General features: G+C 41.4%; 1 protein-coding gene across 1 annotated transcript in view; it reads right to left on the bottom strand.

Moving 5' to 3' along the window:
• Positions 1–3,620: 3,620 nt before the first annotated feature.
• fgd1 (FYVE, RhoGEF and PH domain containing 1) overlaps positions 3,621–27,752 on the bottom strand; it is a 37,546-nt gene continuing 13,414 nt past the window's right edge. Inside the window, exons 6-11 of the mRNA XM_065020994.1 lie at positions 24,735–24,765; positions 22,810–22,911; positions 19,474–19,602; positions 18,790–18,948; positions 14,052–14,198; positions 3,621–4,168 (exon numbers count right to left, since the gene is read on the bottom strand). Of these exons, the coding sequence (XP_064877066.1) occupies positions 3,899–4,168; positions 14,052–14,198; positions 18,790–18,948; positions 19,474–19,602; positions 22,810–22,911; positions 24,735–24,765 (838 nt within the window). The 3' untranslated portion in view covers positions 3,621–3,898. The remainder of the gene's footprint in view (positions 4,169–14,051; positions 14,199–18,789; positions 18,949–19,473; positions 19,603–22,809; positions 22,912–24,734; positions 24,766–27,752) is intronic.

The raw sequence follows: 27,752 nt of genomic DNA, 5'->3' as shown, positions 1-27,752 counted from the left end.
CCCCCCACAGCAGATGAGGAAGGACATAGCTTCACATCCCCACACAGCAGACGTGGAAGGATATAGCTTCACATCCCCCACATACCCCCACAGCAGATGTGGAAGGATATAGCTTCACATCCCCCACATACCCCCACAGCAGATGTGGAAGGATTTAGCTTCACATCCCCCACATCCCCACACAGCAGATGTGGAAGGATATAGCTTCACATCCCCCACAGCAGATGTGGAAGGATATAGCTTCACATCCCCCACAGCAGATGTGGAAGGATATAGCTTCACATCCCCCACAGCAGATGTGGAAGGATATAGCTTCACATCCCCCACATCCCCACACAGCAGATGTGGAAGGATATAGCTTCACATCCCCCACATCCCCACACAGCAGACGTGGAAGGATATAGCTTCACATCCCCCACAGCAGATGTGGAAGGATATAGCTTCACATCCCCCACAGCAGATGTGGAAGGATATAGCTTCACATACCCACACAGCAGATGAGGAAGGATATAGCTTCACATCCCCCACATACCCCCACAGCAGATGAGGAAGGATATAGCTTCACATCCCCCACATACCCACACAGCAGATGTGGAAGGATATAGCTTCACATCCCCCACATACCCCCACAGCAGATGTGGAAGGATTTAGCTTCACATCCCCCACATCCCCACACAGCAGATGTGGAAGGATATAGCTTCACATCCCCCACAGCAGATGTGGAAGGATATAGCTTCACATCCCCCACAGCAGATGTGGAAGGATATAGCTTCACATCCCCCACATCCCCACACAGCAGATGTGGAAGGATATAGCTTCACATCCCCCACATCCCCACACAGCAGACGTGGAAGGATATAGCTTCACATCCCCCACAGCAGATGTGGAAGGATATAGCTTCACATCCCCCACATCCCCACACAGCAGATGTGGAAGGATATAGCTTCACATCCCCCACATCCCCACACAGCAGATGTGGAAGGATATAGCTTCACATCCCCCACATCCCCACACAGCAGACAAGGAAGGATATAGCTTCACATCCCCCACATCCCCACACAGCAGACGTGGAAGGATATAGCTTCACATCCCCACACAGCAGACGTGGAAGGATATAGCTTCACATCCCCCACATCCCCACACAGCAGACGTGGAAGGATATAGCTTCACATCCCCCACAGCAGATGTGGAAGGATATAGCTTCACATCCCCCACATCCCCACACAGCAGATGTGGAAGGATATAGCTTCACATCCCCCACATCCCCACACAGCAGATGTGGAAGGATATAGCTTCACATCCCCCACAGCAGATGTGGAAGGATTTAGCTTCACAGATGTGGAAGGATATAGCTTCACATCCCCCACATCCCCACACAGCAGATGTGGAAGGATATAGCTTCACATCCCCCACATCCCCACACAGCAGATGTGGAAGGATTTAGCTTCACATCCCCCACATCCCCACACAGCAGATGTGGAAGGATTTAGCTTCACAGATGTGGAAGGATATAGCTTCACATCCCCCACAGCAGATGTGGAAGGATTTAGCTTCACAGATGTGGAAGGATATAGCTTCACATCCCCCACAGCAGATGTGGAAGGATATAGCTTCACATCCCCCACAGCAGATGTGGAAGGATTTAGCTTCACAGATGTGGATGGGAGAGAGGAGGCATCTTGTTCCCTCTTCTCTTCAGCCAAGGGGGACATCTGTCTGTCTGTCTGTCTATCTGACAATGTCTGTCAGTGTGTCTGTCTGTCTCAGGTAGCCCTCATCCATCATCACATTCCAACACTGTCCAGTCCAGACCTTCAGGACCATCTCAGTGCATCAGGAAGAAAAGTAACAGATATGATATAACCCTAGATCACTCAGAACCATAGAACACTCAGAACCATAGAACACTCAGAACCATAGAACACTCAGAACCCTAGAACACTCAGAACCATAGATCACTCAGAACCATAGAACACTCAGAACCATAGAACACTCCAAACCCTAGATCACTCAGAACCATAGAACACTCAGAATCCTAGAACACTCAGAACCCTAGAACACTCAGAACCCTAGAACACTCAGAACCATAGAACACTCAGAATCCTAGAACACTCAGAACCCTAGATCACTCAGAACCATAGAACACTCAGAACCCTAGAACACTCAAAACCCTAGATCACTCAGAACCATAGAACACTCAGAACCCTAGAACACTCAGAACCATAGAACACACAGAACCCTAGAACACTCAGAACCCTAGAACACTCAGAACCCTAGAACACTCAGAACCATAGAACACTCAGAACCATAGAACACTCAGAACCATAGAACACTCAGAACACTCAGACAGCATAGAACACTCAGAACCCTAGAACACTCAGAACCATAGAACACTCAGACAGCATAGAAACAACTCAATGCTCTAAACATCATATCTTAAACATGGATTTGGCAGAGAGAGAAATGGTGAGGAGGAGGAAGTCTGTTCTGTGGCTCAGAATGAATTCATGTAAAATGTCTGTCTGACTGAAGGGAATCTATTCACTGTGACATGCAATGTCAATGTCTGACTGGAGGGAAGCTATTCACTGTGACACACAATGTCAATGTCTGACTGGAGGGAAGCTATTCACTGTGACACACAATGTCAATGTCTGACTGGAGGGAAGCTATTCACTGTGACACACAATGTCAATGTCTGACTGGAGGGAAGCTATTCACTGTGACACACATCTTTGTTTACTGCATTCTTCTGATATATTTTCTGAAGGGTCCTCCTCGAGAGCAACACTTTTCTTTGACTTTTGGCAGTTTGTTTTGATGTTGTTGCAAACACTGGTTCACTGTGACGAGTTGATGAGCAATACACTGACTGAGAGAAACAGACCTGTAGATATTATCATGCAACTGACTGATCACTGACATTAAATACAAAGAGGTGTGTGTGAGTTTGTGTGTGTGTCTACCTGTGTGTGTCTACATGTGTGTGTCTACCTGTGTGTGTCTACCTGTGTGTGTACCTGTGTGTGTCTACCTGTGTGTGTGTCTACCTGTGTGTGTGTACCTGTGTGTGTCTACCTGTGTGTGTGTCTACCTGTGTGTGTCTACCTGTGTGTGTGTGTACCTGTGTGTGTCTACCTGTGTGTGTGTACCTGTGTGTGTCTACCTGTGTGTGTGTCTACCTGTGTGTGTCTACCTGTGTGTGTGTACCTGTGTGTGTCTACCTGTGTGTGTGTCTACCTGTGTGTGTCTACCTGTGTGTGTGTGTGTACCTGTGTGTGTCTACCTGTGTGTGTCTACCTGTGTGTGTGTGTACCTGTGTGTGTCTACCTGTGTGTGTGTCTACCTGTGTGTGTCTACCTGTGTGTGTGTGTACCTGTGTGTGTGTACCTGTGTGTGTCTACCTGTGTGTGTCTACCTGTGTGTGTGTACCTGTGTGTGTCTGTGTGTGTCTACCTGTGTGTGTCTACCTGTGTGTGTGTACCTGTGTGTGTCTACCTGTGTGTGTATGTAAGTTTTAAACTGTGCGTGTGTGTACCTGTGTGTGTCTAAACTGTGTGTGTGTACCTGTGTGTGTCTGTGCGTGTCTACCTGTGTGTGTCTACCTGTGTGTGTGTACCTGTGTGTGTCTACCTGTGTGTGTATGTAAGTTTTAAACTGTGCGTGTGTCTACCTGTGTGTGTCTACCTGTGTGTGTGTACCTGTGTGTGTGTGTACCTGTGTGTGTCTACCTGTGTGTGTATGTAAGTTTTAAACTGTGCGTGTGTGTACCTGTGTGTGTCTACCTGTGTGTGTATGTAAGTTTTAAACTGTGCGTGTGCTGCTCATGTTCTGTACAGTTTGTAGTTTTGTGTCTTTCGAGAACAGATCTAATATTGATTGTACGCCTCAAAATCAATCATGTATTCTCTCCCGAGGTTGCAGTCTCCTCCCCTTCCTCCTCTAGGGCCTCTGTAATTGAACCGTGAGCCTGTAGCTCCTCCCCTCTCCCTGCGCGTGATAGGACCTCTATCCAGCGGCGCTGTAGCTCCTCCCCATCAGCACTGAAGTAGAGCGTAAGGTGGGATTGGCTGATTTTGAAGGCAAAGCGGCGTTCCAGGCGGTCACATGACTCAGGAAGGGAGACCTCGAAGCCAATCAGAGGGACAGAGCGCTGGGCTTTCACATCCTGGGTACACAGGGGAGGAAGAGAGCAGAACAGAGAGTGCAGACAGAGAGGACAGACAATGACAGACAGAGAGGACAGGACAGACAGAGAGGACGGGACAGACAGAGAGGACAGAGAGAGAGGACAGACAGAGATGACAGAGAGAGAGAGGACAGACAGAGATGACAGAGAGAGAGGACAGACAGAGATGACAGAGACAGAGAGGACAGACAGAGACAGACAGAGATGACAGAGAGAGACAGACAGAGATGACAGAGAGAGACAGACGGAGATGACAGAGAGAGGACAGAGAGGACAGAGAGAGAGGACAGACAGAGATGACAGAGAGAGAGAGGACAGACAGAGATGACAGAGAGAGACAGACAGAGAGGACAGACAGAGATGACAGACAGATAGGACAGAGAGAGACAGACAGAGAGGACAGAGAGAGAGGACAGACAGAGATGACAGAGAGAGAGAGGACAGACAGAGATGACAGAGAGAGACAGACAGAGAGAGACAGACAGAGAGGACAGAGAGAGACAGACAGAGATGACAGACAGAGAGGACAGAGAGAGAGAGGACAGACTTGGGTGAATGTTCCAAATCCAAAGTACATTGCTATGTTTATTTAACGTTTTCTCCTTTGTTGTGTTGTTTAAAGTAATTGAAGTCTGTGTAACTATATTATGTAATAACATGTGTAATAACAGTCTAATAGGGGTGTAATAACAGTCTAATAGGGGTGTAATAACATGTGCAATAACAGTCTAATAGGGGTGTAATAACAGTCTAATAGGGGTGTAATAACAGTCTAATAGGGGTGTAATAACAGTCTAATAGGGGTGTAATAACATATATAATAACAGTCTAATAGGGGTGTAATAACATGTGCAATAACAGTCTAATAGGGGTGTAATAACAGTCTAATAGGGGTGTAATAACAGTCTAATAGGGGTGTAATAACATGTGTAATAACAGTCTACTAGGGGTGTAATAACATGTGTAATAACAGTCTAATAGGGGTGTAATAACAGTCTAATAGGGGTGTAATAACATGTGTAATAACAGTCTAATAGGGGTGTAATAACAGTCTACTAGGGGTGTAATAACAGTCTAATAGGGGTGTAATAACATGTGTAATAACAGTCTAATAGGGGTGTAATAACATGTGTAATGACAGTCTAATAGGGGTGTAATAACATGTGTAATAACAGTCTAATAGGGGTGTAATAACATGTGTAATAACAGTCTAATAGGGGTGTAATAACAGTCTAATAGGGGTGTAATAACATATATAATAACAGTCTAATAGGGGTGTAATAACATGTGTAATAACAGTCTAATAGGGGTGTAATAACATGTGTAATAACAGTCTAATAGGGGTGTAATAACATGTGCACAACAGTCTACTAGGGGTGTAATAACAGTCTAATAGAGTAATAACATGTGTAATAACAGTCTACTAGGGTGTAATAACAGTCTAATAGGGTGTAATAACAAATATAATAACAGTCTAATAGGGGTGTAATAACATGTGTAATAACAGTCTAATAGGGAATAACAGTCTACTAGGGGTGTAATAACATGAAGAACAGTCTACTAGGGGTGTAATAACAGTCTAATAGGGGTGTAATAACATGAATAACAGTCTAATAGGGGTGTAATAACATGTGTAATAACAGTCTAATAGGGTGTAATAACAGTCTAATAGGGTGTAATAACAGTCTAATAGGGGTGTAATAACATGTGTAATAACAGTCTAATAGGGGTAATAACATGTGTAATAACAGTCTAATAGGGGTGTAATAACATGTAATAACAGTCTAATAGGGGTGTAATAACAAATATAATAACAGTCTAATAGGGGTGTAATAACATGTGTAATAACAGTCTACTAGGGTGTAATAACAGTCTAATAGGGTGTAATAACATGTGTAATAACAGTCTAATAGGGGTGTAATAACATGTGTAATAACAGTCTAATAGGGTGCAATAACAGTCTACTAGGGTGTAATAACAGTCTAATAGGGTGTAATAACATGTGTAATAACAGTCTAATAGGGAATAACATGTGTAATAACAGTCTAATAGGGGTGTAATAACATGTGTAATAACAGTCTAATAGGGGTGTAATAACCGTCTAATAGAGTGTAATAACATGTGTAATAACAGTCTAATAGGGTGTAATAACAAATATAATAACAGTCTAATAGGGGTGTAATAACATGTGTAATAACAGTCTAATAGGGGTGTAATAACAGTCTACTAGGGGTGTAATAACATGTGTAATAACAGTCTACTAGGGGTGTAATAACAGTCTAATAGGGGTGTAATAACATGTGTAATAACAGTCTAATAGGGGTGTAATAACATGTGTAATAACAGTCTAATAGTGTAATAACAAATATAATAACAGTCTAATAGGGTGTAATAACATGTGTAATAACAGTCTACTAGTCTAATAACAGTCTAATAGGGTGTAATAACATGTGTAATAACAGTCTAATAGGGGTGTAATAACATGTGTAATAACAGTCTAATAGGGGTGTAATAACAGTCTACTAGGGTGTAATAACAGTCTAATAGTGTAATAACATGTGTAATAACAGTCTAATAGGGGTGTAATAACATGTGTAATAACAGTCTAATAGGGGTGTAATAACATGTGTAATAACAGTCTAATAGGGGTGTAATAACATGTGTAATAACAGTCTAATAGGGGTGTAATAACAAATATAATAACAGTCTAATAGGGGTGTAATAACATGTGTAATAACAGTCTAATAGGGGTGTAATAACATGTGTAATAACAGTCTAATAGGGGTGTAATAACAGTGTAATAACCATCTAATAGGGGTGTAATAACAAATATAATAACAGTCTAATAACAGTCTAATAACATTCTAATAACTAATAACAGTCTAATAACATTCTAATAACATTCTAATAACAGTCTAATAACATTCTAATAACATTCTAATAACAGTCTAATAACATTCTAATAACATTCTAATAACATTCTAATAATGTTCTAATAAAATTATAATAACAGTCTATTAACTAATAATTCTAATAACAGTCTACAAACATTCTAATAACAGTCTAATAACATTCTAATAACGAATAACATTCTAATAACATTCTAATAACAGTCTAATAACATTCTAATAACATTAATAATGAATAACATTCTAATAACAGTCTAATAACATTCTAATAACGAATAACATTCTAATAACATTCTAATAACAGTCTAATAACATTCTAATAACATTAATAACGAATAACATTCTAATAACATTCTAATAACAGTCTAATAACGGTAACATTCTAATAACTAATAACATTCTAATAACTAATAACATTCTAATAATGAATAACATTCTAATAACATTCTAATAACAGTCTAATAACAGTCTAATAACATTCTAATAACGAATAACATTCTAATAACAGTCTAATAACGAATAACATTCTAATAACTAATAACATTCTAATAACTAATAACATTCTAATAACATTCTAATAACTAATAACATTCTAATAACATTCTAATAACATTCTAATAACTAATAACATTCTAATAACAGTCTAATAACTAATAACAGTCTAATAACATTCTAATAACATTCTAATAACTAATGACATTCTAATAACATTCTAATAACTAATAACATTCTAATAACATTCTAATAACTAATAACATTCTAATAACAGTCTAATAACAGTCTAATAACAGTCTAATAACATTCTAATAACTAATACAATTCTAATAACATTCTAATAACTAATAACATTCTAATAACTAATAGTCTAATAGGGTGTATTCTAATAACATTCTAATAACTAAAAACATTCTAATAACAGTCTAATAGGGGTGTAATAACATGTGTAATAACAGTCTAATAGGGTGTAATAACAGTCTAATAGGGGTGTAATAACAGTCTAATAGGGGTGTAATAACATATATAATAACAGTCTAATAGGGGTGTAATAACATGTGTAATAACAGTCTAATATGGGTGTAATAACAAATATAATAACAGTCTAATAGGGGTGTAATAACAAATATAATAACAGTCTAATAACAGTCTAATAACAGTCTAATAACATTCTAATAACTAATAACAGTCTAATAACAGTCTAATAACTAAAAACATTCTAATAAAATTCTAGTAACAGTATAATAACAGTATAATAGGGGCGTAATAACTGTCTAATAACAGTCTAATAACATTCTAATAGGGGTGTTATAACAGGTTAATAGAGGTGTAATAACAGTCTAATAGGGTGTAATAACATGTGTAATAACAGTCTAATAGGGGTGTAATAACATGTGTAATAACAGTCTAATAGGGTGTAATAACATGTGTAATAACAGTCTAATAGGGGTGTAATAACAAATATAATAACAGTCTAATAGGGGTGTAATAACATGTGTAATAACAGTCTAATAACAGTCTAATAGGGGTGTAATAACATGTGTAATAACAGTCTAATAGGGGTGTAATAACATGTGTAATAACAGTCTAATAGGGTGCAATAACAGTCTACTAGGGGTAATAACAGTCTAATAGGGGTGTAATAACATGTGTAATAACAGTCTAATAGGGGTAATAACATGTGTAATAACAGTCTAATAGGGGTGTAATAACATGTGTAATAACAGTCTAATAGGGGTGTAATAACATGTGTAATAACAGTCTAATAGGGGTGTAATAACAAATATAATAACAGTCTAATAGGGGTGTAATAACATGTGTAATAACAGTCTAATAGGGGTGTAATAACATGTGTAATAACAGTCTAATAGGAGTGTAATAACATGTGTAATAACCATCTAATAGGGGTGTAATAACAAATATAATAACAGTCTAATAACAGTCTAATAACATTCTAATAACTAATAACAGTCTAATAACATTCTAATAACATTCTAATAACAGTCTAATAACATTCTAATAACATTCTAATAACAGTCTAATAACATTCTAATAACATTCTAATAACATTCTAATAATGTTCTAATAAAATTATAATAACAGTCTATTAACTAATAATTCTAATAACAGTCTACAAACATTCTAATAACAGTCTAATAACATTCTAATAACGAATAACATTCTAATAACATTCTAATAACAGTCTAATAACATTCTAATAACATTAATAATGAATAACATTCTAATAACAGTCTAATAACATTCTAATAACGAATAACATTCTAATAACATTCTAATAACAGTCTAATAACATTCTAATAACATTAATAACGAATAACATTCTAATAACATTCTAATAACAGTCTAATAACGAATAACATTCTAATAACTAATAACATTCTAATAACTAATAACATTCTAATAATGAATAACATTCTAATAACATTCTAATAACAGTCTAATAACAGTCTAATAACATTCTAATAACGAATAACATTCTAATAACAGTCTAATAACGAATAACATTCTAATAACTAATAACATTCTAATAACTAATAACATTCTAATAACATTCTAATAACTAATAACATTCTAATAACATTCTAATAACATTCTAATAACTAATAACATTCTAATAACAGTCTAATAACTAATAACAGTCTAATAACATTCTAATAACATTCTAATAACTAATAACATTCTAATAACATTCTAATAACTAATAACATTCTAATAACATTCTAATAACTAATAACATTCTAATAACAGTCTAATAACAGTCTAATAACATTCTAATAACATTCTAATAACTAATACAATTCTAATAACATTCTAATAACTAATAACATTCTAATAACTAATAACATTCTAATAACATTCTAATAACTAAAAACATTCTAATAACAGTCTAATAGGGGTGTAATAACATGTGTAATAACAGTCTAATAGGGGTGTAATAACAGTCTAATAGGGGTGTAATAACAGTCTAATAGGGGTGTAATAACATATATAATAACAGTCTAATAGGGGTGTAATAACATGTGTAATAACAGTCTAATATGGGTGTAATAACAAATATAATAACAGTCTAATAGGGGTGTAATAACAAATATAATAACAGTCTAATAACAGTCTAATAACAGTCTAATAACATTCTAATAACTAATAACAGTCTAATAACAGTCTAATAACAGTCTAATAACTAAAAACATTCTAATAAAATTCTAGTAACAGTATAATAACAGTATAATAGGGGCGTAATAACTGTCTAATAACAGTCTAATAACATTCTAATAGGGGTGTTATAACAGGTTAATAGAGGTGTAATAACAGTCTAATAGGAGTGTAATAACATGTGTAATAACAGTCTAATAGGGGTGTAATAACATGTGTAATAACAGTCTAATAGGGTGTAATAACATGTGTAATAACAGTCTAATAGGGTGTAATAACATGTGTAATAACCTCTAACATTCTAATAGAGGTGTTATAACAGGTTAATAGGGGTGTTATAACAGGTTAATAGGGGTGTTATAACAGGTTAATAGAGGTGTTATAACAGGTTAATAGAGGTGTTATAACAGGTTAATAGAGGTGTTATAACAGGTTAATAGAGGTGTTATAACAGGTTAATAGGGGTGTTATAACAGGTTAATAGAGGTGTTATAACAGGTTAATAGGGGTGTTATAACAGGTTAATAGGGGCTAATAACAGGTTAATAGAGGTGTTATAACAGGTTAATAGAGGTGTTATAACAGTCTCAGCCTCCAGTATTTATGCTGCATTAGTTTATGTGTCGGGGGGCTAGGGTCAGTTTGTTATATCTGGAGTACTTCTCCTGTCCTATTCGGTGTCCTGTGTGAATCTAAGTGTGCGTTCTCTAATTCTCTCCTTCTCTCTTTCTTTCTCTCTCTCGGAGGACCTGAGCCCTAGGACCATGCCCCAGGACTACCTGACATGATGACTCCTTGCTGTCCCCAGTCCACCTGGCCATGCTGCTGCTCCAGTTTCAACTGGCCTGGGCCCTAGGACCATGTCCCAGGACTACCTGACATGATGACTCCTTGCTGTCCCCAGTCCACCTGGCCATGCTGCTGCTCCAGTTTCAACTGTTCTGCCTTACTATTATTCAACCATGCTGGTCATTTATGAACATTTGAACATCTTGGCCACGTTCTGTTATAATCTCCACCCGGCACAGCCAGAAGAGGACTGGCCACCCCACATATGCTCTCTCTAATTCTCTCTTTCTTTCTCTCTCTCTCGGAGGACCTGAGCCCTAGGACCGTGCCCCAGGACTACCTGACATGATGACTCCTTGCTGTCCCCAGTCCACCTGACTGTGCTGCTGCTCCAGTTTCAACTGTTCTGCCTTATTATTATTCGACCATGCTGGTCATTTATGAACATTTGAACATCTTGGTCATGTTCTGTTATAATCTCTACCCGGCACAGCCAGAAGAGGACTGGCCACCCCACATAGCCTGGTTCCTCTCTAGGTTTCTTCCTAGGTTTTGGCCTTTCTAGGGAGTTTTTCCTAGCCACCGTGCTTTTACACCTGCATTGTTTGCTGTTTGGGGTTTTAGGCTGGGTTTCTGTACAGCACTTTGAGATATCAGCTGATGTACGAAGGGCTATATAAATAAATTTGATTTGATTTGATTTGATTTAATAGGGGCTAATAACAGGTTAATAGGGGTGTTATAACAGGTTAATATAGGTGTTATAACAGGTTAATATAGGTGTTATAACAGGTTAATAGGGGCTGTTATAACAGGTTAATAGGGGTGTTATAACAGGTTAATATAGGTGTTATAACAGGTTAATAGGGGCTAATAACAGGTTAATAGAGGTGTTATAACAGGTTAATAGGGGTGTTATAACAGGTTAATAGAGGTGTTATAACAGGTTAATAGAGGTGTTATAACAGGTTAATAGAGGTGTTATAACAGGTTAATAGGGGTGTTATAACAGGTTAATAGGGGTGTTATAACAGGTTAATAGAGGTGTAATAACAGGTTAATAGGGGGTGTTATAACAGGTTAATAGAGGTGTTATGACAGGTTAATAGAGGTATAATAACAGCTTAATAGGGTGTAATAACAGGTTAATAGAGGTGTTATAACAGGTTAATAGAGGTGTTATAACAGGTTAATAGAGGTGTTATAACAGGTAACAGGTTAATAGGGGTGTTATAACAGGTTAATAGAGGTGTTATAACAGGTTAATAGGGGCTAATAACAGGTTAATAGAGGTGTTATAACAGGTTAATAGAGGTGTTATAACAGGTTAATAGGAGTGTTATAACAGGTTAATAGAGGTGTTATAACAGGTTAATAGGGCTAATAACAGGTTAATAGAGGTGTTATAACAGGTAATAGGGCTAATAACAGGTTAATATAGGTGTTATAACAGGTTAATAGTGTTATAACAGGTTAATAGGGGCTAATAACAGGTTAATAGTTTATAACAGGTTAATAGGGGTGTTATAACAGGTTAATAGAGGTGTTATAACAGGTTAATAGAGGTGTTATAACAGGTTAATAGGGGTTTTATAACAGGTTAATAGAGGTGTTATAACAGGTTAATAGAGGTGTTATAACAGGTTAATTAATAGGGGTTTTATAACAGGTTAATAGAGGTGTTATAACAGGTTAATAGAGGTTATAACAGGTTAATAGAGGTGTTATAACAGGTTAATAGGGGTTTTATAACAGGTTAATAGAGGTGTTATAACAGGTTAATAGGGGTGTTATAACAGGTTAATAGAGGTGTTATAACAGGTTAATAGAGGTGTTATAACAGGTTAATAGAGGTGTTATAACAGGTTAATAGGGGTGTTATAACAGGTTAATAGAGGTGTTATAACAGGTTAATAGGGGTGTTATAACAGGTTAATAGGGGGTGTTATAACAGGTTAATAGGGGTGTTTAATAGGGGTGTTATAACAGGTTAATAGAGGTGTTATAACAGGTTAATAGAGGTGTTATAACAGGTTAATAGAGGTGTTATAACAGGTTAATAGAGGTGTTATAACAGGTTATAACAGGTTAATAGAGGTGTTATAACAGGTTAATAGAGGTGTTATAACAGGTTAATAGGTTATAACAGGTTAATAGAGGTGTTATAACAGGTTATAACAGGTTAATAGAGTGTTATATTAGGGTGTTAGGTTAATAGTTTATAACAGGTTAAACAGGTAGAGGTGTTATAACAGGTTAATAGAGTGTTATAACAGGTTAATAGGGTGTTATAACAGGTTAATAGAGGTGTTATAACAGGTTAATAGGGGTGTTATAACAGGTTAATAGGGGGTGTTATAACAGGTTAATAGGGGGTGTTATAACAGGTTAATAGGGGTGTTATAACAGGTTAATAGAGGTGTTATAACAGGTTAATAGAGGTGTTATAACAGGTTAATAAAATGTTATAACAGGTTAATAGGGGTGTTATAACAGGTTAATAGAGGTGTTATAACAGGTTAATAGGGTGTTATAACATGTTAATAGGGGTGTTATAACAGGTTAATAGAGGTGTTATAACAGGTTAATAGTGTTATAACAGGTTAATAGAGTGTTATATTAGGGTGTTATAACAGGTTAATAAAATGTTATAACAGGTTAATAGGGTGTTATAACAGGTTAATAGGGGGTGTTATAACAGGTTAATAGGGGTGTTATAACAGGTTAATAGAGGTGTTATAACAGGTTAATAGGTGTTATAACAGGTTAATAGATAACAGGTTAATAGGGTGTTATAACAGGTTAATATAACAGGTTAGAGGTGTTATAACAGGTTAATAGGGGTGTTATAACAGGTTAATAGGGGTGTTATAACAGGTTAATAGGGGTGTTATAACAGGTTAATAGGGGTGTTATAACAGGTTAATAGGGGTTTATAACAGGTTAATAGAGGTGTTATAACAGGTTAATAGGGGTGTTATAACAGGTCATCTCACCTGAGGAGCACCGTATATGTACAGCACCAGTGGTTCATTCTCTGGGATGACAAACCAGGCTTTCTGCCAGCCTCTGCCTGCTCCCTTCTCCATGTGGTGGAGGAAGCTACACATCACACTGTTCTCTGCTGCCACCGACGCCTGTTTCTGTAGACCACGCACACACACACACACACACACACACACACACACACACACACACTGCGTTAGAGACCACTCTCCGTTAATGTTGTGAAGCTTGGTCTTATTTTCCACAAGCATAGTGTTTTATCCCTGACAAAAGGCCCGGACTCTAGAATACTGTTCTATTTCATATATTTCTATCCTCTTGTCTTCCCTTGTTCTTTTTAAGTACAGTTTTAAAAATGTGGAAAGTATTTGACATAAATGCATTTGACCAAGGGCCTACAGTCAGGACCTCCAGCACATTAAATAAAATAACATTTTATTAGTCACATGCGCCGAATACAACAGGTGTAAACCTTACAGTGAAATGCTGACTTACGAGCCCCTTACGAGCCCCTTACGAACCCCCTTACGAGCCCCTTATGAGCCCCTTATGAGCCCCCTTACGAGCCCCTTACGAGCCCCTTACGAACCCCTTACGAGCCCCTTACGAACCCCCTTACGAGCCCCAACAATGCAGTTAAAAAAAAATACGGCTAAGAATAAGAAAAAGTAATTAAAGAGCAGCAGTAAAATAACAATAGCGAGAGTATATACAGGGGGTACCGGTACAGAGTCAATGTGGAGGCTATATACAGGGGGTACCAGTACAGAGTCAGTGTGGAGGCTATATACAGGGGTACCGGTACAGAGTCAATGTGGAGGCTATATACAGGGGTACCGGTACAGAGTCAATGTGGAGGCTATATACAGGGGGTACCAGTACAGAGTCAGTGTGGAGCCTATATACAGGGGGTACCGGTACAGAGTCAATGTGGAGGCTATATACAGGGGTACCGGTACAGAGTCAATGTGGAGGCTATATACAGGGGGTACCAGTACAGAGTCAATGTGGAGGCTATATACAGGGGGTTGTTATCGAGTCAATGTGGAGGCTATATACAGGGGGGTACTGGTACAGAGTCAATGTGGAGGTTATATACAGGGGGTACTGGTACAGAGTCAATGTGGAGGCTATATACAGGGGGTACCGGTACAGAGTCAATGTGGAGGCTATATACAGGGGGTACCGGTACAGAGTCAATGTGGCTATATACAGGGGGTACCGGTACAGAGTCAATGTGGAGACTATATACAGGGGGTACCTGTACAGAGTCAATGTGGAGGCTATATACAGGGGGTACTGGTACAGAGTCAATGTGGAGGCTATATACAGGGGTACCGGTACAGAGTCAATGTGGAGGCTATATACAGGGGGTACTGGTACAGAGTCAATGTGGAGGCTATATACAGGGGGTACTGGTACAGAGTCAATGTGGAGGCTATATACAGGGGGTACAGGTTAAATGAGGTAGTATGTACATGTAGGTAGAGTTATTAAAGTGACTATGCATAGATGACAACAGAGAGTAGCAGTGGTGTAAAAGAGAGGAGGGGGCAATGCAAATAGTCTGGGTAGCCATTTGATTAGGTGTTCAGGAGTCTTATGGCTGGGGGTTAGAAGCTGTTTAGAAGCCTCTTGGACCCAGACTTGGCACTCCGGTACCGTTTGCCGTGTGGTAGCAGAGAGAACAGTCTATGACTAGGGTGGCTGGAGTTTCTTTTAGGGCCATCCTCTGACACCGTCTGGTATAGAGGTCCTGGGTGGCAGGAAGCTTGGTGGCCCTACTGGGCGGAGGCTGAGCAGTTCCCATACCAGGCAGTGACGCAACCATGCTCTCGATGGTATAGCTGTAAAACCTTTTGAGGATCTGAGGACCCATGCTAAATCTTTTCAGTCTCCTGAAGGGGAATAGGTGTTGTCGTGCCCGCTTCATGACTGTCATGTTGTGTTTGGACCATGTTAGTTTACTACAGCCCCATCGATGAGAATAAGGGTGTGCTCGGTCCTATTTTTCTTGTAGTCCACAATCATCTCCTTTGTCTTGATCACATTGAGGGAGAGGTTGTTGTCCTGGCACCACACGGCCAGGTCTCTGACCTCCTCCCGATAGGCTGTCTCGTCGTTGTCGGTGATCAGACCTACTTAATAATGGTGTTGGAGTCGTGCCTGGCCGTGCAGTCATGAGTGAACAGGGAGTACAGGAAGGGACTAAGCACGCACCCCCGAGGGGTCCCAGTGTTGAGGATCAGCATGGCGGATGGCTGTTACCTACCCTCACCACCTGGGGGCGGCCCTCCAGGAAGTCCCAGGTGGGAAAGGGCAGTGTGGAGTGCAATAGAGATCGCATCATCTCTGGATTTGTTGGGATGTTATGCAAATTGGTGTGGGTCTATGGTTTCTGGGATGATGGTGTGAACCATGACCAGCCTTTCAAAGCACTTCAAGGCTACAGACGTGAGTGCTGCGGGTCAGTAGTCATTTAAGCAGGTTACCTTAGTGTTCTTGGGCACAGGCACTAAGGTGGTCTGCTTAAAACATGTTGGTATTAGACTCGGACAGGGAGAGGTTGAAAATGTCTGTTAAGACACTTGCCAGTTGGTCAGCGCATGCTCACAGTACACCTCCTGGTAATCCGTCTGGCCCTTCGGCATTGTGAATGTTGACCTGTCTTACTCACATCGGCTGCGGAGAGCGTGATCACACAGTCACCTGGAACAGCTGGTGCTCTCATGCATGTTTCAGTGTTATTTGTCTTGAAGCAAGCATAGAGGTAGTTTAGCTCGTCTCGAAGGCTTGTGTCACTCGGCAGCACTCGGCTGTGCTTCCCTTTGTGGTCTGTAATGGTTTGCAAGCTCTGCCACATCAGACGAGCGTCAGAGCCGGTGTAGTACGATTCGATCTTAGTCCTATATTGACGTTTTGCTTGTTTGATGGGTCGTCTGAGGGCATAGCAGGATTTCTTATAAGCTTACGGGTTAGAGTCCCGCTCCTTGAAAACGGCAGCTCTACCCTTTAGCTCAATGCGGATGTTGCCTGTAATCCATGGCTTCTGGTTGGGGTATGTACGTACGGTCACCGTGGGGACGACGTCATCGATGCACTTATTGACGAAGGCAATGACTAATGCGGTGTACTCCTTAATGCCATCGGAGGAATCCCGGAACATATTCCAGTCTGTGCTAGCAAAGCAGTCCTGTAGTTTAGCATCTACTTCATCTGACCACTTTTTTATTGATCTAGTCACTGGTGCTTCCTGCTTTAATATAGGGGGAGGGAGAGTTTTGTATGTGTGTGTGGAGTAAAGGTGGTCCAGAGTTTTTTTCCCCTCTGGTTGCACATTTAACATGTTAATAGAAATGAGGTAAATCAGATTTAAGTTTCCCTGCATTAAAGTCCCCGGCTACTAGGAGCGCCGCCTCTGGGTGAGCGTTTTCTTGTTTTCTTATGGCGTAATACAGCTCTTTCAATGCTGTCTTAGTGCCAGCCTCTGACTGTGGTGGTATGTAAACAGCTACAAAGGATACAGAAGAAAACTCTCTCGGTAGGTAATGTGGTCTACAGCTTATCATGAGATACTCTACCTCGGGTGAGCAAAACCTCGAGACGTCCTTAGATATTGTACACCAGCTGTTGTTCACAAAAATACATAGACCGCCGCCCCTTGTCTTACCAGACACCACTGTTCTATCCTGCCGGTACATCGTATAACCAGCCAGCTGTATGTTGATAGTGTCGTCGTTCAGCCACGACTCCGTGAAGCATAAGATATTACAGTTTTGAATGTCCCGTTGGTAGTTTAAGCTTGAGTGTAGGTCATCAATTTTATTCTCCAAAGATTGCAAGTTTGCTAGCAGAATGGAAAGAAGTCAAATTAGCCAACGATCGCCTACGATTTCTCAGAAGACAGCCCGCCCTCTTGCCCCTTTTTCTCAGCCTCCTCTTCACACAAATCACGGGGATCTGGGCCTGTTCCTGAGAAAGCAGTATATCGTTCGGGTCGGCCTCGTCAAGACTCAGTAAAGGAGAAAGGATTCTGCCAGTCCGTGGTGAGTCATCACAGTCCTGATGTCCAGAAGTTATTTTCGGTCATAAGAGACGGTAGCGGCAACATTATGTACAAAATAAGTTTTAAAATAAGTTACAAACAGCGCAAATAAACGAATGAAAAACACAATTGGTTGGGGGCGAGTAAAACGTCTGCCTTCTTCTCCGCCGCCATTTAAGTATCTGATGTATAAATATGTATTTAACCTCTATTATCACCTGCTAGCTGATCCCATCGACTTCCAGTCTTTGTACTAACGCTAGTTAGCATTGGGTCGCTACTTAGCATTGGGTCGCTATTTAGCATTGGTTCGCTACTTAGCATTGGGTCGCTAGTTAGCATTGGGTCGCTAGTTAGCATTGGTTCGCTAGTTAGCATTGGGTAGCTAGTTAGCATTGGGTCGCTAGTTAGCATTGGGTCGCTATTTAGCATTGGTTCGCTACTTAGCATTGGGTCGCTAGTTAGCATTGGGTCGCTAGTTAGCATTGGTTCGCTAGTTAGCATTGGGTAGCTAGTTAGCATTGGGTCGCTAGTTAGCATTGGGTCGCAAAACTCCCTCTAACTTTCTTCATACTGGACAAAGATACAGGAAAATGGTATCCACAAGTTCATCTGACCCTGTGGAAGTAGATCAAATCCAGAAGCATCCCTTTTTCTACGGCAGTCAGGATCCTGTTATGTACCTCTAGTATTGACCGTCGTCTGTTTATGCTGCAGGTCAGACTGGCGGGGGAGGGGGGAACCCCCACTAGGGTTGTGTAGCAGTCGATGCACACCCTGTTAGCCCTGTTGTTGTCGTAGAGCAGACGGGCCCTGAACTCTGAACACTTTCCACACACCACCTGGGATACACAGAGAGAGGAGGTGTACCTCCATATTAACATGTATTACACCTGGGATACACAGAGAGAGGGGGTGTACCTCCATATTAACATGTATTACACCTGGGATACACAGAGAGCTCAGGTGTAGGAGACAAGAAGCAGTTCACTGACGACAGGCCATTGATGGAAAATTAGGTGCATCCTCTTCAATATCAGAACAAATAGGAACAACTCACTCAATTTTTAAAAAAACTCTTGATTTGACCATATTTTTAAAACTCTTTATTGAGTATTGAGCAAGATGGGGGAGGGGTGGAGGGGAGGGGACAACATTTCATCCAATGAGAGTCAAGGTACAGCCCAAAACACAAAACTCTCACTCAATAGTGATCAACATGTTCATCTTAATTTTATATATATGAAAACTTTTTTAAAATCAAGAGTTTTTAATATTGAGTCGTGCCTACTTCTTCAGGAGTAGAGCGACTGACTGACATAATCAGGTCACATGTACATAACATCGAGATTTGATTGGAAACTTACGTGTCCACAGGCTTTGCAGTGGTGGCGTCTCTTGGTGATGGAGTTGAACGGCTCCTGGCACTTCATACACAGAGTCACCTCCTTCTCACGGATCGGAGTGGGGGCACGCTTCCCCAGCTCGGAACAATTCTGAGAGAGAAAGTAGATTGGAAGAGAGACAGAGAGAGAGAGGGAATGAGTGAGAGAAGGAGAGACGTATGAGAGAAGGAATGAGTGAGAGAAGGAGAGACGTATGAGAGAGGGAATGAGTGAGAGAAGGAGAGACGTATGAGAGAGGGAATGAGTGAGAGAAGGAGAGAAGTGTGAGAGAGAGAATGAGTGAGAGAAGGAGAGACGTATGAGAGATGCATCTACTTAAATGTAATGTAAATGTACTCAAGTGACGTATGCATCTACTCAAGTGCCTAATGGTTAGGGGTTATACTGGGGTTATGGGTTATACTGGGGTTAGGGGTTATGCTGGGGTTATGGGTTATACTGGGGTTAGGGGTTATGCTGGGGTTATGGGTTATACTGGGGTTAGGGTTATACTGGGGTTAGGGGTTATGCTGGGGTTAGGGGTTATGCTGGGGTTAGGGGTTATACTGGGGTTATGGGTTATACTGGGGGGTTATACTGGGGTTATGGGTTATACTGGGGTTATAGGCTAGGGGGTGAGTGGTTATCCTGGGGTTATAGGCTAGGAGGTTAGTGGTTATACTGGGGTTATGGGTTATACTAGGGTTATAGGCTAGGGGGTTAGTGGTTATCCTGGGGTTATAGGCTAGGGGGTTATGGGTTATACTGGGGTTATAGGCTAGGGGGTTAGTGGTTATACTGGGGTTATAGGCTAGGGGTTATACTGGGGTTAGTGGTTATCCTGGGGTTATAGGCTAGGAGGTTAGTGGTTATACTGGGGTTATAGGCTAGGGGGTTAGTGGTTATCCTGGGGTTATAGGCTAGGAGGTTAGTGGTTATACTGGGGTTATAGGCAAGGGGTTATACTGGGGTTAGTGGTTATCCTGGGGTTATAGGCTAGGGGGTTAGTGGTTATCCTGGGGTTATAGGCTAGGGGTTAGTGGTTATACTGGGGTTAGTGGTTATCCTGGGGTTATAGGCTAGGTTAGTGGTTATACTGGGGTTATAGGTTATCCTGGGGTTATAGGCTATGGGGTTACTGATTATCCTGGGGTTAGGGGTTATATTATACTGGGGTTATAGGCTAGGGGTTAGTGGTTATCCTGGGGTTATACTGGGGTTATAGGCTAGGGGGTTAGGGGTTATACTGGGGTTATAGGCAAGGGGTTATGGGTTATATTGGGGTTATAGGCTAGGGGTTAGTGGTTATCCTGGGGTTAGGGGTTATACTGGGGTTAGGGTTATACTGGGGTTAGGGGTTATGCTGGGGTTAGGGGTTATGCTGGGGTTAGGGGTTATACTGGGGTTATGGGTTATACTGGAGTTAGGGGTTATACTGGGGTTATGGGTTATACTGGGGTTATAGGCTAGGGGGTGAGTGGTTATCCTGGGGTTATAGGCTAGGAGGTTAGTGGTTATACTGGGGTTATGGGTTATACTAGGGTTATAGGCTAGGGGTTAGTGGTTATCCTGGGGTTATAGGCTAGGGGTTATGGGTTATACTGGGGTTATAGGCTAGGGGTTAGTGGTTATACTGGGGTTATAGACTAGGGGTTATACTGGGGTTAGTGGTTATCCTGGGGTTATAGGCTAGGAGGTTAGTGGTTATACTGGGGTTATAGGCTAGGGGGTTAGTGGTTATCCTGGGGTTATAGGCTAGGAGGTTAGTGGTTATACTGGGGTTATAGGCAAGGGGTTATACTGGGGTTAGTGGTTATCCTGGGGTTATAGGCTAGGGGGTTAGTGGTTATCCTGGGGTTATAGGCTAGGGGGTTAGTGGTTATACTGGGGTTAGTGGTTATCCTGGGGTTATAGGCTAGGAGGTTAGTGGTTATACTGGGGTTATAGGCAAGGGGTTATAGGCTATGGGGTTACTGATTATCCTGGGGTTAGGGGTTATGGGTTATACTGGGGTTATAGGCTAGGGGGTTAGTGGTTATCCTGGGGTTATACTGGGGTTATAGGCTAGGGGTTAGTGGTTATCCTGGGGTTATAGGCTAGGAGGTTAGTGGTTATACTGGGGTTATAGGCAAGGGGTTATACTGGGGTTAGTGGTTATCCTGGGGTTATAGGCTAGGGGTTAGTGGTTATCCTGGGGTTATAGGCTAGGGGGTTAGTGGTTATACTGGGGTTAGTGGTTATCCTGGGGTTATAGGCTAGGAGGTTAGTGGTTATACTGGGGTTATAGGCAAGGGGTTATAGGCTATGGGGTTACTGATTATCCTGGGGTTAGGGGTTATGGGTTATACTGGGGTTATAGGCTAGGGGTTAGTGGTTATCCTGGGGTTATACTGGGGTTATAGGCTAGGGGTTAGGGGTTATACTGGGGTTATAGGCAAGGGGTTATGGGTTATATTGGGGTTATAGGCTAGGGGGTTAGTGGTTATCCTGGGGTTAGGGGTTATACTGGGGTTAGGGGTTATACTGGGGTTATAGGCAAGGGGTTAGTGGTTATCCTGGGGTTAGGGGTTATACTGGGGTTATAGGCTAGGGGTTATGGGTTATACTGGGGTTATAGGCTAGGGGGTTAGTGGTTATCCTGGGGTTCGGGGTTATACTGGGGTTATAGGCTAGGGGGTTAGGTGTTATACTGGGGTTATAGGCTAGGGGATTAGGGGTTATACTGGGGTTAGATGATAGGGGTTACATGGGGTTAGAGACTAGGGGGTAGGAGGTATGCTGGGTTAGAGACTAGGGGGTAGGAGGTATGCTGGGTTAGAGACTAGTGGGTAGGAGGTATGCTGGGTTAGAGTTAAGGGTTAAGGGTTATGCTGGGGTTAGATGCTAGGGGTTAAGGTTTATGCTGGGGTTAGATGCTAGGGGATAAGGGTTTTGCTGGGGTTAGATGCTAGGGTTTAAGGGTTATGCTGGGGTTAGATGCTAGGGGTTAAGGTTTATGCTGGGGTTAGATGCTAGGGGATAAGGGTTTTGCTGGGGTTAGATGCTAGGGTTTAAGGGTTATTCTGGGGTTAGATGCTAGGGGTTAAGGGTTATGCTGGGGTTAGATGCTAGGGGTTAAGGGTTATGCTGGGGTTAGATACTAGGGTTTAAGGGTTATGCTGGGGTTAGATGCTAGGGGTTAAGGGTTATGCTGGGGTTAGATGCTAGGGGATAGATGCTAGGGGTTAAGGGTTATGCTGGGGTTATATGCTAGGGGATAGGGGTTATGCTGGTGTTAGATGCTAGGGGATAGGGGCTAGGGGTTGTGTTGTATCTTACAGGTGAGTTGGGAGGAGTGTAGTCCTCATCTCGGAGAGAGCAGTTGAGATGGTGGAACGTGGCTAGCGTCTGTTCATGTCTCTGAATGGTGGCCTGGATAGCCTGAGAGAGAGGAGGAACACACGACATGTTAAATGACAACGCCTCTGCTGGATTGACGTTTTATCTGGTGACACACACACACACACACACACACACACACACACACACACACACACACATGCTCGTTAATGTGGATGAATACAGAGTTGTTATGTGGAGAGTGGGAGCTGAGATAGTGGGAGCTGAGATAGTGGGAGCTGAGATAGTGGGAGCTGAAATAGTGGGAGCTGAGATAGTGGGAGCTGAGATAGTGGGAGCTGAGATAGTGGGAGCTGAAATAGTGGGAGCTGAGATAGTGGGAGCTGAGATAGTGGGAGCTGAGATAGTGGGAGCTGAGATAGTGGGAGCTGGGATAGTGGGAGCTGAGATAATGGGAGCTGAGATAGTGGGAGCTGAGATAGTGGGAGCTGAGATAATGGGAGCTGAGATAGTGGGAGCTGAGATAGTGGGAGCTGAGATAGTGGGAGCTGAGATAGTGGGAGCTGAGATAATGGGAGCTGAGATAGTGGGAGCTGAAATAGTGGGAGCTGAGATAATGGGAGCTGAGATAGTGGGAGCTGAGATAGTGGGAGCTGAGATAGTGGGAGCTGAGATAATGGGAGCTGAGATAGTGGGAGCTGAGATAGTGGGAGCTGAAATAGTGGGAGATGAGATAATGGGAGCTGAGATAGTGGGAGCTGAGATAGTGGGAGCTGAGATAATGGGAGCTGAAATAGTGGGAGCTGAGATAATGGGAGCTGAAATAGTGGGAGCTGAGATAGTGGGAGCTGAGATAGTGGGAGCTGAAATAGTGGTAGCTGAGATAGTGGAAGCTGAGATAGTGGGAGCTGAGATAGTGGGAGCTGAGATAGTGGGAGCTGAAATAGTGGGAGCTGAGATAGTGGGAGCTGAAATAGTGGGAGCTGAAATAGTGGGAGCTGAGATAGTGGGAGCTGAGATAGTGGGAGCTGAAATAGTGGTAGCTGAGATAGTGGGAGCTGAAATAGTGGGAGCTGAGATAGTGGGAGCTGAAATAGTGGGAGCTGAAATAGTGGGAGCTGAGATAGTGGAAGCTGAAATAGTGGGAGCTGAGATAGTGGAAGCTGAGATAGTGGGAGCTGAGATAGTGGGAGCTGAGATAGTGGGAGCTGAGATAATGGGAGCTGAAATAGTGGGAGCTGAGATAGTGGAAGCTGAGATAGTGGAAGCTGAGATAGTGGGAGCTGAGATTGTGGGAGCTGAGATAATGGGAGCTGAAATAGTGGGAGCTGAGATAGTGGGAGCTGAAATAGTGGGAGCTGAGATAGTGGGAGCTGAGATAGTGGGAGCTGAGATAGTGGGAGCTGAAATAGTGGGAGCTGAGATAATGGGAGCTGAGATAGTGGGAGCTGAGATAGTGGGAGCTGAGATAATGGGAGCTGAAATAGTGGGAGCTGAGATAATGGGAGCTGAAATAGTGGGAGCTGAGATAGTGGGAGCTGAGATAGTGGGAGCTGAAATAGTGGTAGCTGAGATAGTGGAAGCTGAGATAGTGGGAGCTGAGATAGTGGGAGCTGAAATAGTGGGAGCTGAGATAGTGGGAGCTGAAATAGTGGGAGCTGAAATAGTGGGAGCTGAAATAGTGGAAGCTGAAATAGTGGGAGCTGAGATAGTGGGAGCTGAGATAATGGGAGCTGAAATAGTGGGAGCTGAGATAATGGGAGCTGAGATAGTGGGAGCTGAGATAGTGGGAGCTGAGATAATGGGAGCTGAAATAGTGGGAGCTGAGATAATGGGAGCTGAAATAGTGGGAGCTGAGATAGTGGGAGCTGAGATAGTCTAAGCTGAAATACAGAAGTATTTACCTGGATCCAGTCCTTCTTCTCTTCTTCAGTCCTACACAGAACAACAACAACGTATTAGGTAGTAACCAAAAGAGTCATGTAGAATCATGTAGTAACCAAAAGAGTCATGTAGAATCATGTAGTAACCAAAAGAGTCACGTAGAATCATGTAGTAACAGAAAGAGTCATGTAGTAACGAAAAGAGTCATGTAGAATCATGTAGTAACATAAAGAGTCATGTAGAATCATGTAGTAACCAAAAGAGTCATGTAGAATCATGTAGTAACCGAAAGAGTCATGTAGAATCATGTAGTAACAGAAAGAGTCATGTAGTAACCAAAAGAGTCATGTAGAATCATGTAGTAACCAAAAGAGTCATGTAGAATCATGTAGTAACCAAAAGAGTCATGTAGAATCATGTAGGTGACTACCTTATGAAGCTATGGGATAAGAGTCATGTAGAATCATGTAGTAACAGAAAGAGTCATGTAGAATCATGTAGTAACCAAAAGAGTCACGTAGAATCATGTAGTAACAGAAAGAGTCATGTAGTAACCAAAATAGTCATGTAGAATCATGTAGTAACCAAAAGAGTCATGTAGAATCATGTAGGTGACTACCTTATGAAGCTATGGGATAAGAGTCATGTAGAATCATGTAGTAACCAAAAGAGTCATGTGGAATCATGTAGTAACCAAAAGAGTCATGTAGAATCATGTAGTAACCAAAAGAGTCATGTAGAATCATGTAGTAACCAAAAGAGTCATGTAGAATCATGTAGTAACCAAAAGAGTCATGTAGAATCATGTAGTAACCAAAATAGTCATGTAGAATCATGTAGTAACCGAAAGAGTCATGTAGTAACCGAAAGAGTCATGTAGAATCATGTAGTAACAGAAAGAGTCATGTAGTAACCAAAAGAGTCATGTAGAATCATGTAGTAACCAAAAGAGTCATGTAGAATCATGTAGTAACCAAAAGAGTCATGTAGAATCATGTAGTAACCGAAAGAGTCATGTAGTAACCGAAAGAGTCATGTAGAATCATGTAGTAACAGAAAGAGTCATGTGGAATCATGTAGTAACCAAAAGAGTCATGTGGAATCATGTAGTAACAGAAAGAGTCATGTAGAATCATGTAGTAACCAAAAGAGTGTTAAACAAAATCAAAAATATATTTTATATTTGAGATTCTTCAAAGTAGCCTCCCTTTGCCTTGATAACAGCTTTGCACACTCTTGGCATTCTCTCAACCAGCTTCATAAGGTAGTCACCTGGAACGTATTTCAATTAACAAAAGTGCCTTGTTAAAAGTTCATTTGTGGAATTTATATCCTACTTAATGCGTTTGAGCCAATCAGTTGTGTTGTGACAAGGTAGGAGTGGTATACAGAATATAGCCCTATTTGGTAAAAGACCAAGTCCATATTATGACAAGAACAGCTCAAATAAGCAAAGAGCAAAAACAACAGTCCATCATTACTTTATGACGTGAAGGTCAGGCAATCTGGAAAACTTTAAGAACTTTGAAAGTTTCTTCAAGTGCAGTCACAAAAACCATCAAGCGCTATGATGAAACTGGCTCTCATGAGGGACACCAATAATAAGAAGAGACTTGCTTGGGCCAAGAAACATGAGCAATGGACATTAGACCGGTGGAGATCTGTCCTTTGGTCTGACGAGTCCAAATTTGAGATTTTTGGTTCCAACCGCCGTGTCTTTGTGAGACGCAGAGTAGGTGAACGGATGATCTCCTCAGGTGTGGTTCCCACCGTGAATTATGGAGGAGGTGGTGTGATGGTGTGGGGGTGCATTGCTGGTGACAATGTCATTGATTTACTTATAATTCAATGCACACTTAACCAGCATGGCTACCACATCATTCTGCAGTGATGCACCATACCATCTGGTTTGCGCTTAGTGGGACAATAATTTGTTTTTCAACAGGACAATGACATGCTCAGCATGTGGGAACACTTTCAAGTCTGCTGGAAAAGCATTCCTCATTAAACTGGTTGAGAGAATGCCAAGAGTGTGCAAAGCTGTCATCAAGGCAAAGGGTGGCGACTTTGAAGAATTGAAAATCTAAAAATAATTTTTTATTTGTTTAACACTTTTTTGGTTACTACATGATTCCATATGTGTTCATTTATAGTTTTGATTTCTTCACTATTATTATTCAATGTAGAAAATAGTAAAAATAAAGAAAAACCCTTGAATGAAAGGTGTGTCCAAACTTTTGACTGGTACTGTATATGACTGTATATGACTTTAATATTATATATATATATATATACTTTTTTTCATTGTTGGACATGAAAGACTGTTAAATCTGTTCCCTAATATTCCCACGGAAAACAGAGAGACACGTGATCGTATCCAGATGTAAATAACGTTTTAAATGATTTTGTTTAGTCAAATACTAGATCTGTTTGGGCTACAAATTATTTCTAATTACGTTCCTGGCCGGCGACCATCCGCTCACGAAAAAATAGGCCCGCGGCTGATCCCTGGGCTGTAGGGGATGCTGGAGTTAGAGGGGTTAGGGGTTATGCTGGGGTTAGAGACTAGAGGATAGGTGGTAGGCTGATCCCTGGGCTGTAGGGGTTATAATGGAGTTAGAGACTAGAGGGTAGGTGGTAGGCTGATCCCTGGGCTATAGGGGTTATGCTGGAGTTAGATACTAGAGGGTAGGTGGTAGGCTGATCCCTGGGCTGTAGGGGATGCTGGAGTTAGAGGGGTTAGGGGTTATGCTGGGGTTAGAGACTAGAGGATAGGTGGTAGGCTGGGGTCAGAGGCTAGGCTGTAGGGGATGTTGGAGTTAGGGGTTATGCTGGGGTTCGAGACTAGAGGGTAGGGGTTATGCTGGGATTAGAGGCTAGGGGATAGGTGGTAGGCTGGGGTCAGAGACTAGGGAAAGGGTTTAGGGGTTATGTTGGGGTTAGGGGTTATACTGTGATAAGAGGATAGGAGGTAGTGGTATTATGATGAGGGTAGGGCATATTCTGGGATAAGAGGATAGGGGGTAGGGGTTATGCTG

This window comes from Oncorhynchus nerka, linkage group LG7 (assembly GCF_034236695.1).
Source record: "Oncorhynchus nerka isolate Pitt River linkage group LG7, Oner_Uvic_2.0, whole genome shotgun sequence".
Taxonomy (NCBI): Eukaryota; Metazoa; Chordata; class Actinopteri; order Salmoniformes; family Salmonidae; genus Oncorhynchus; species Oncorhynchus nerka.
This window is presented reverse-complemented; position numbering and strand designations above follow the sequence as displayed.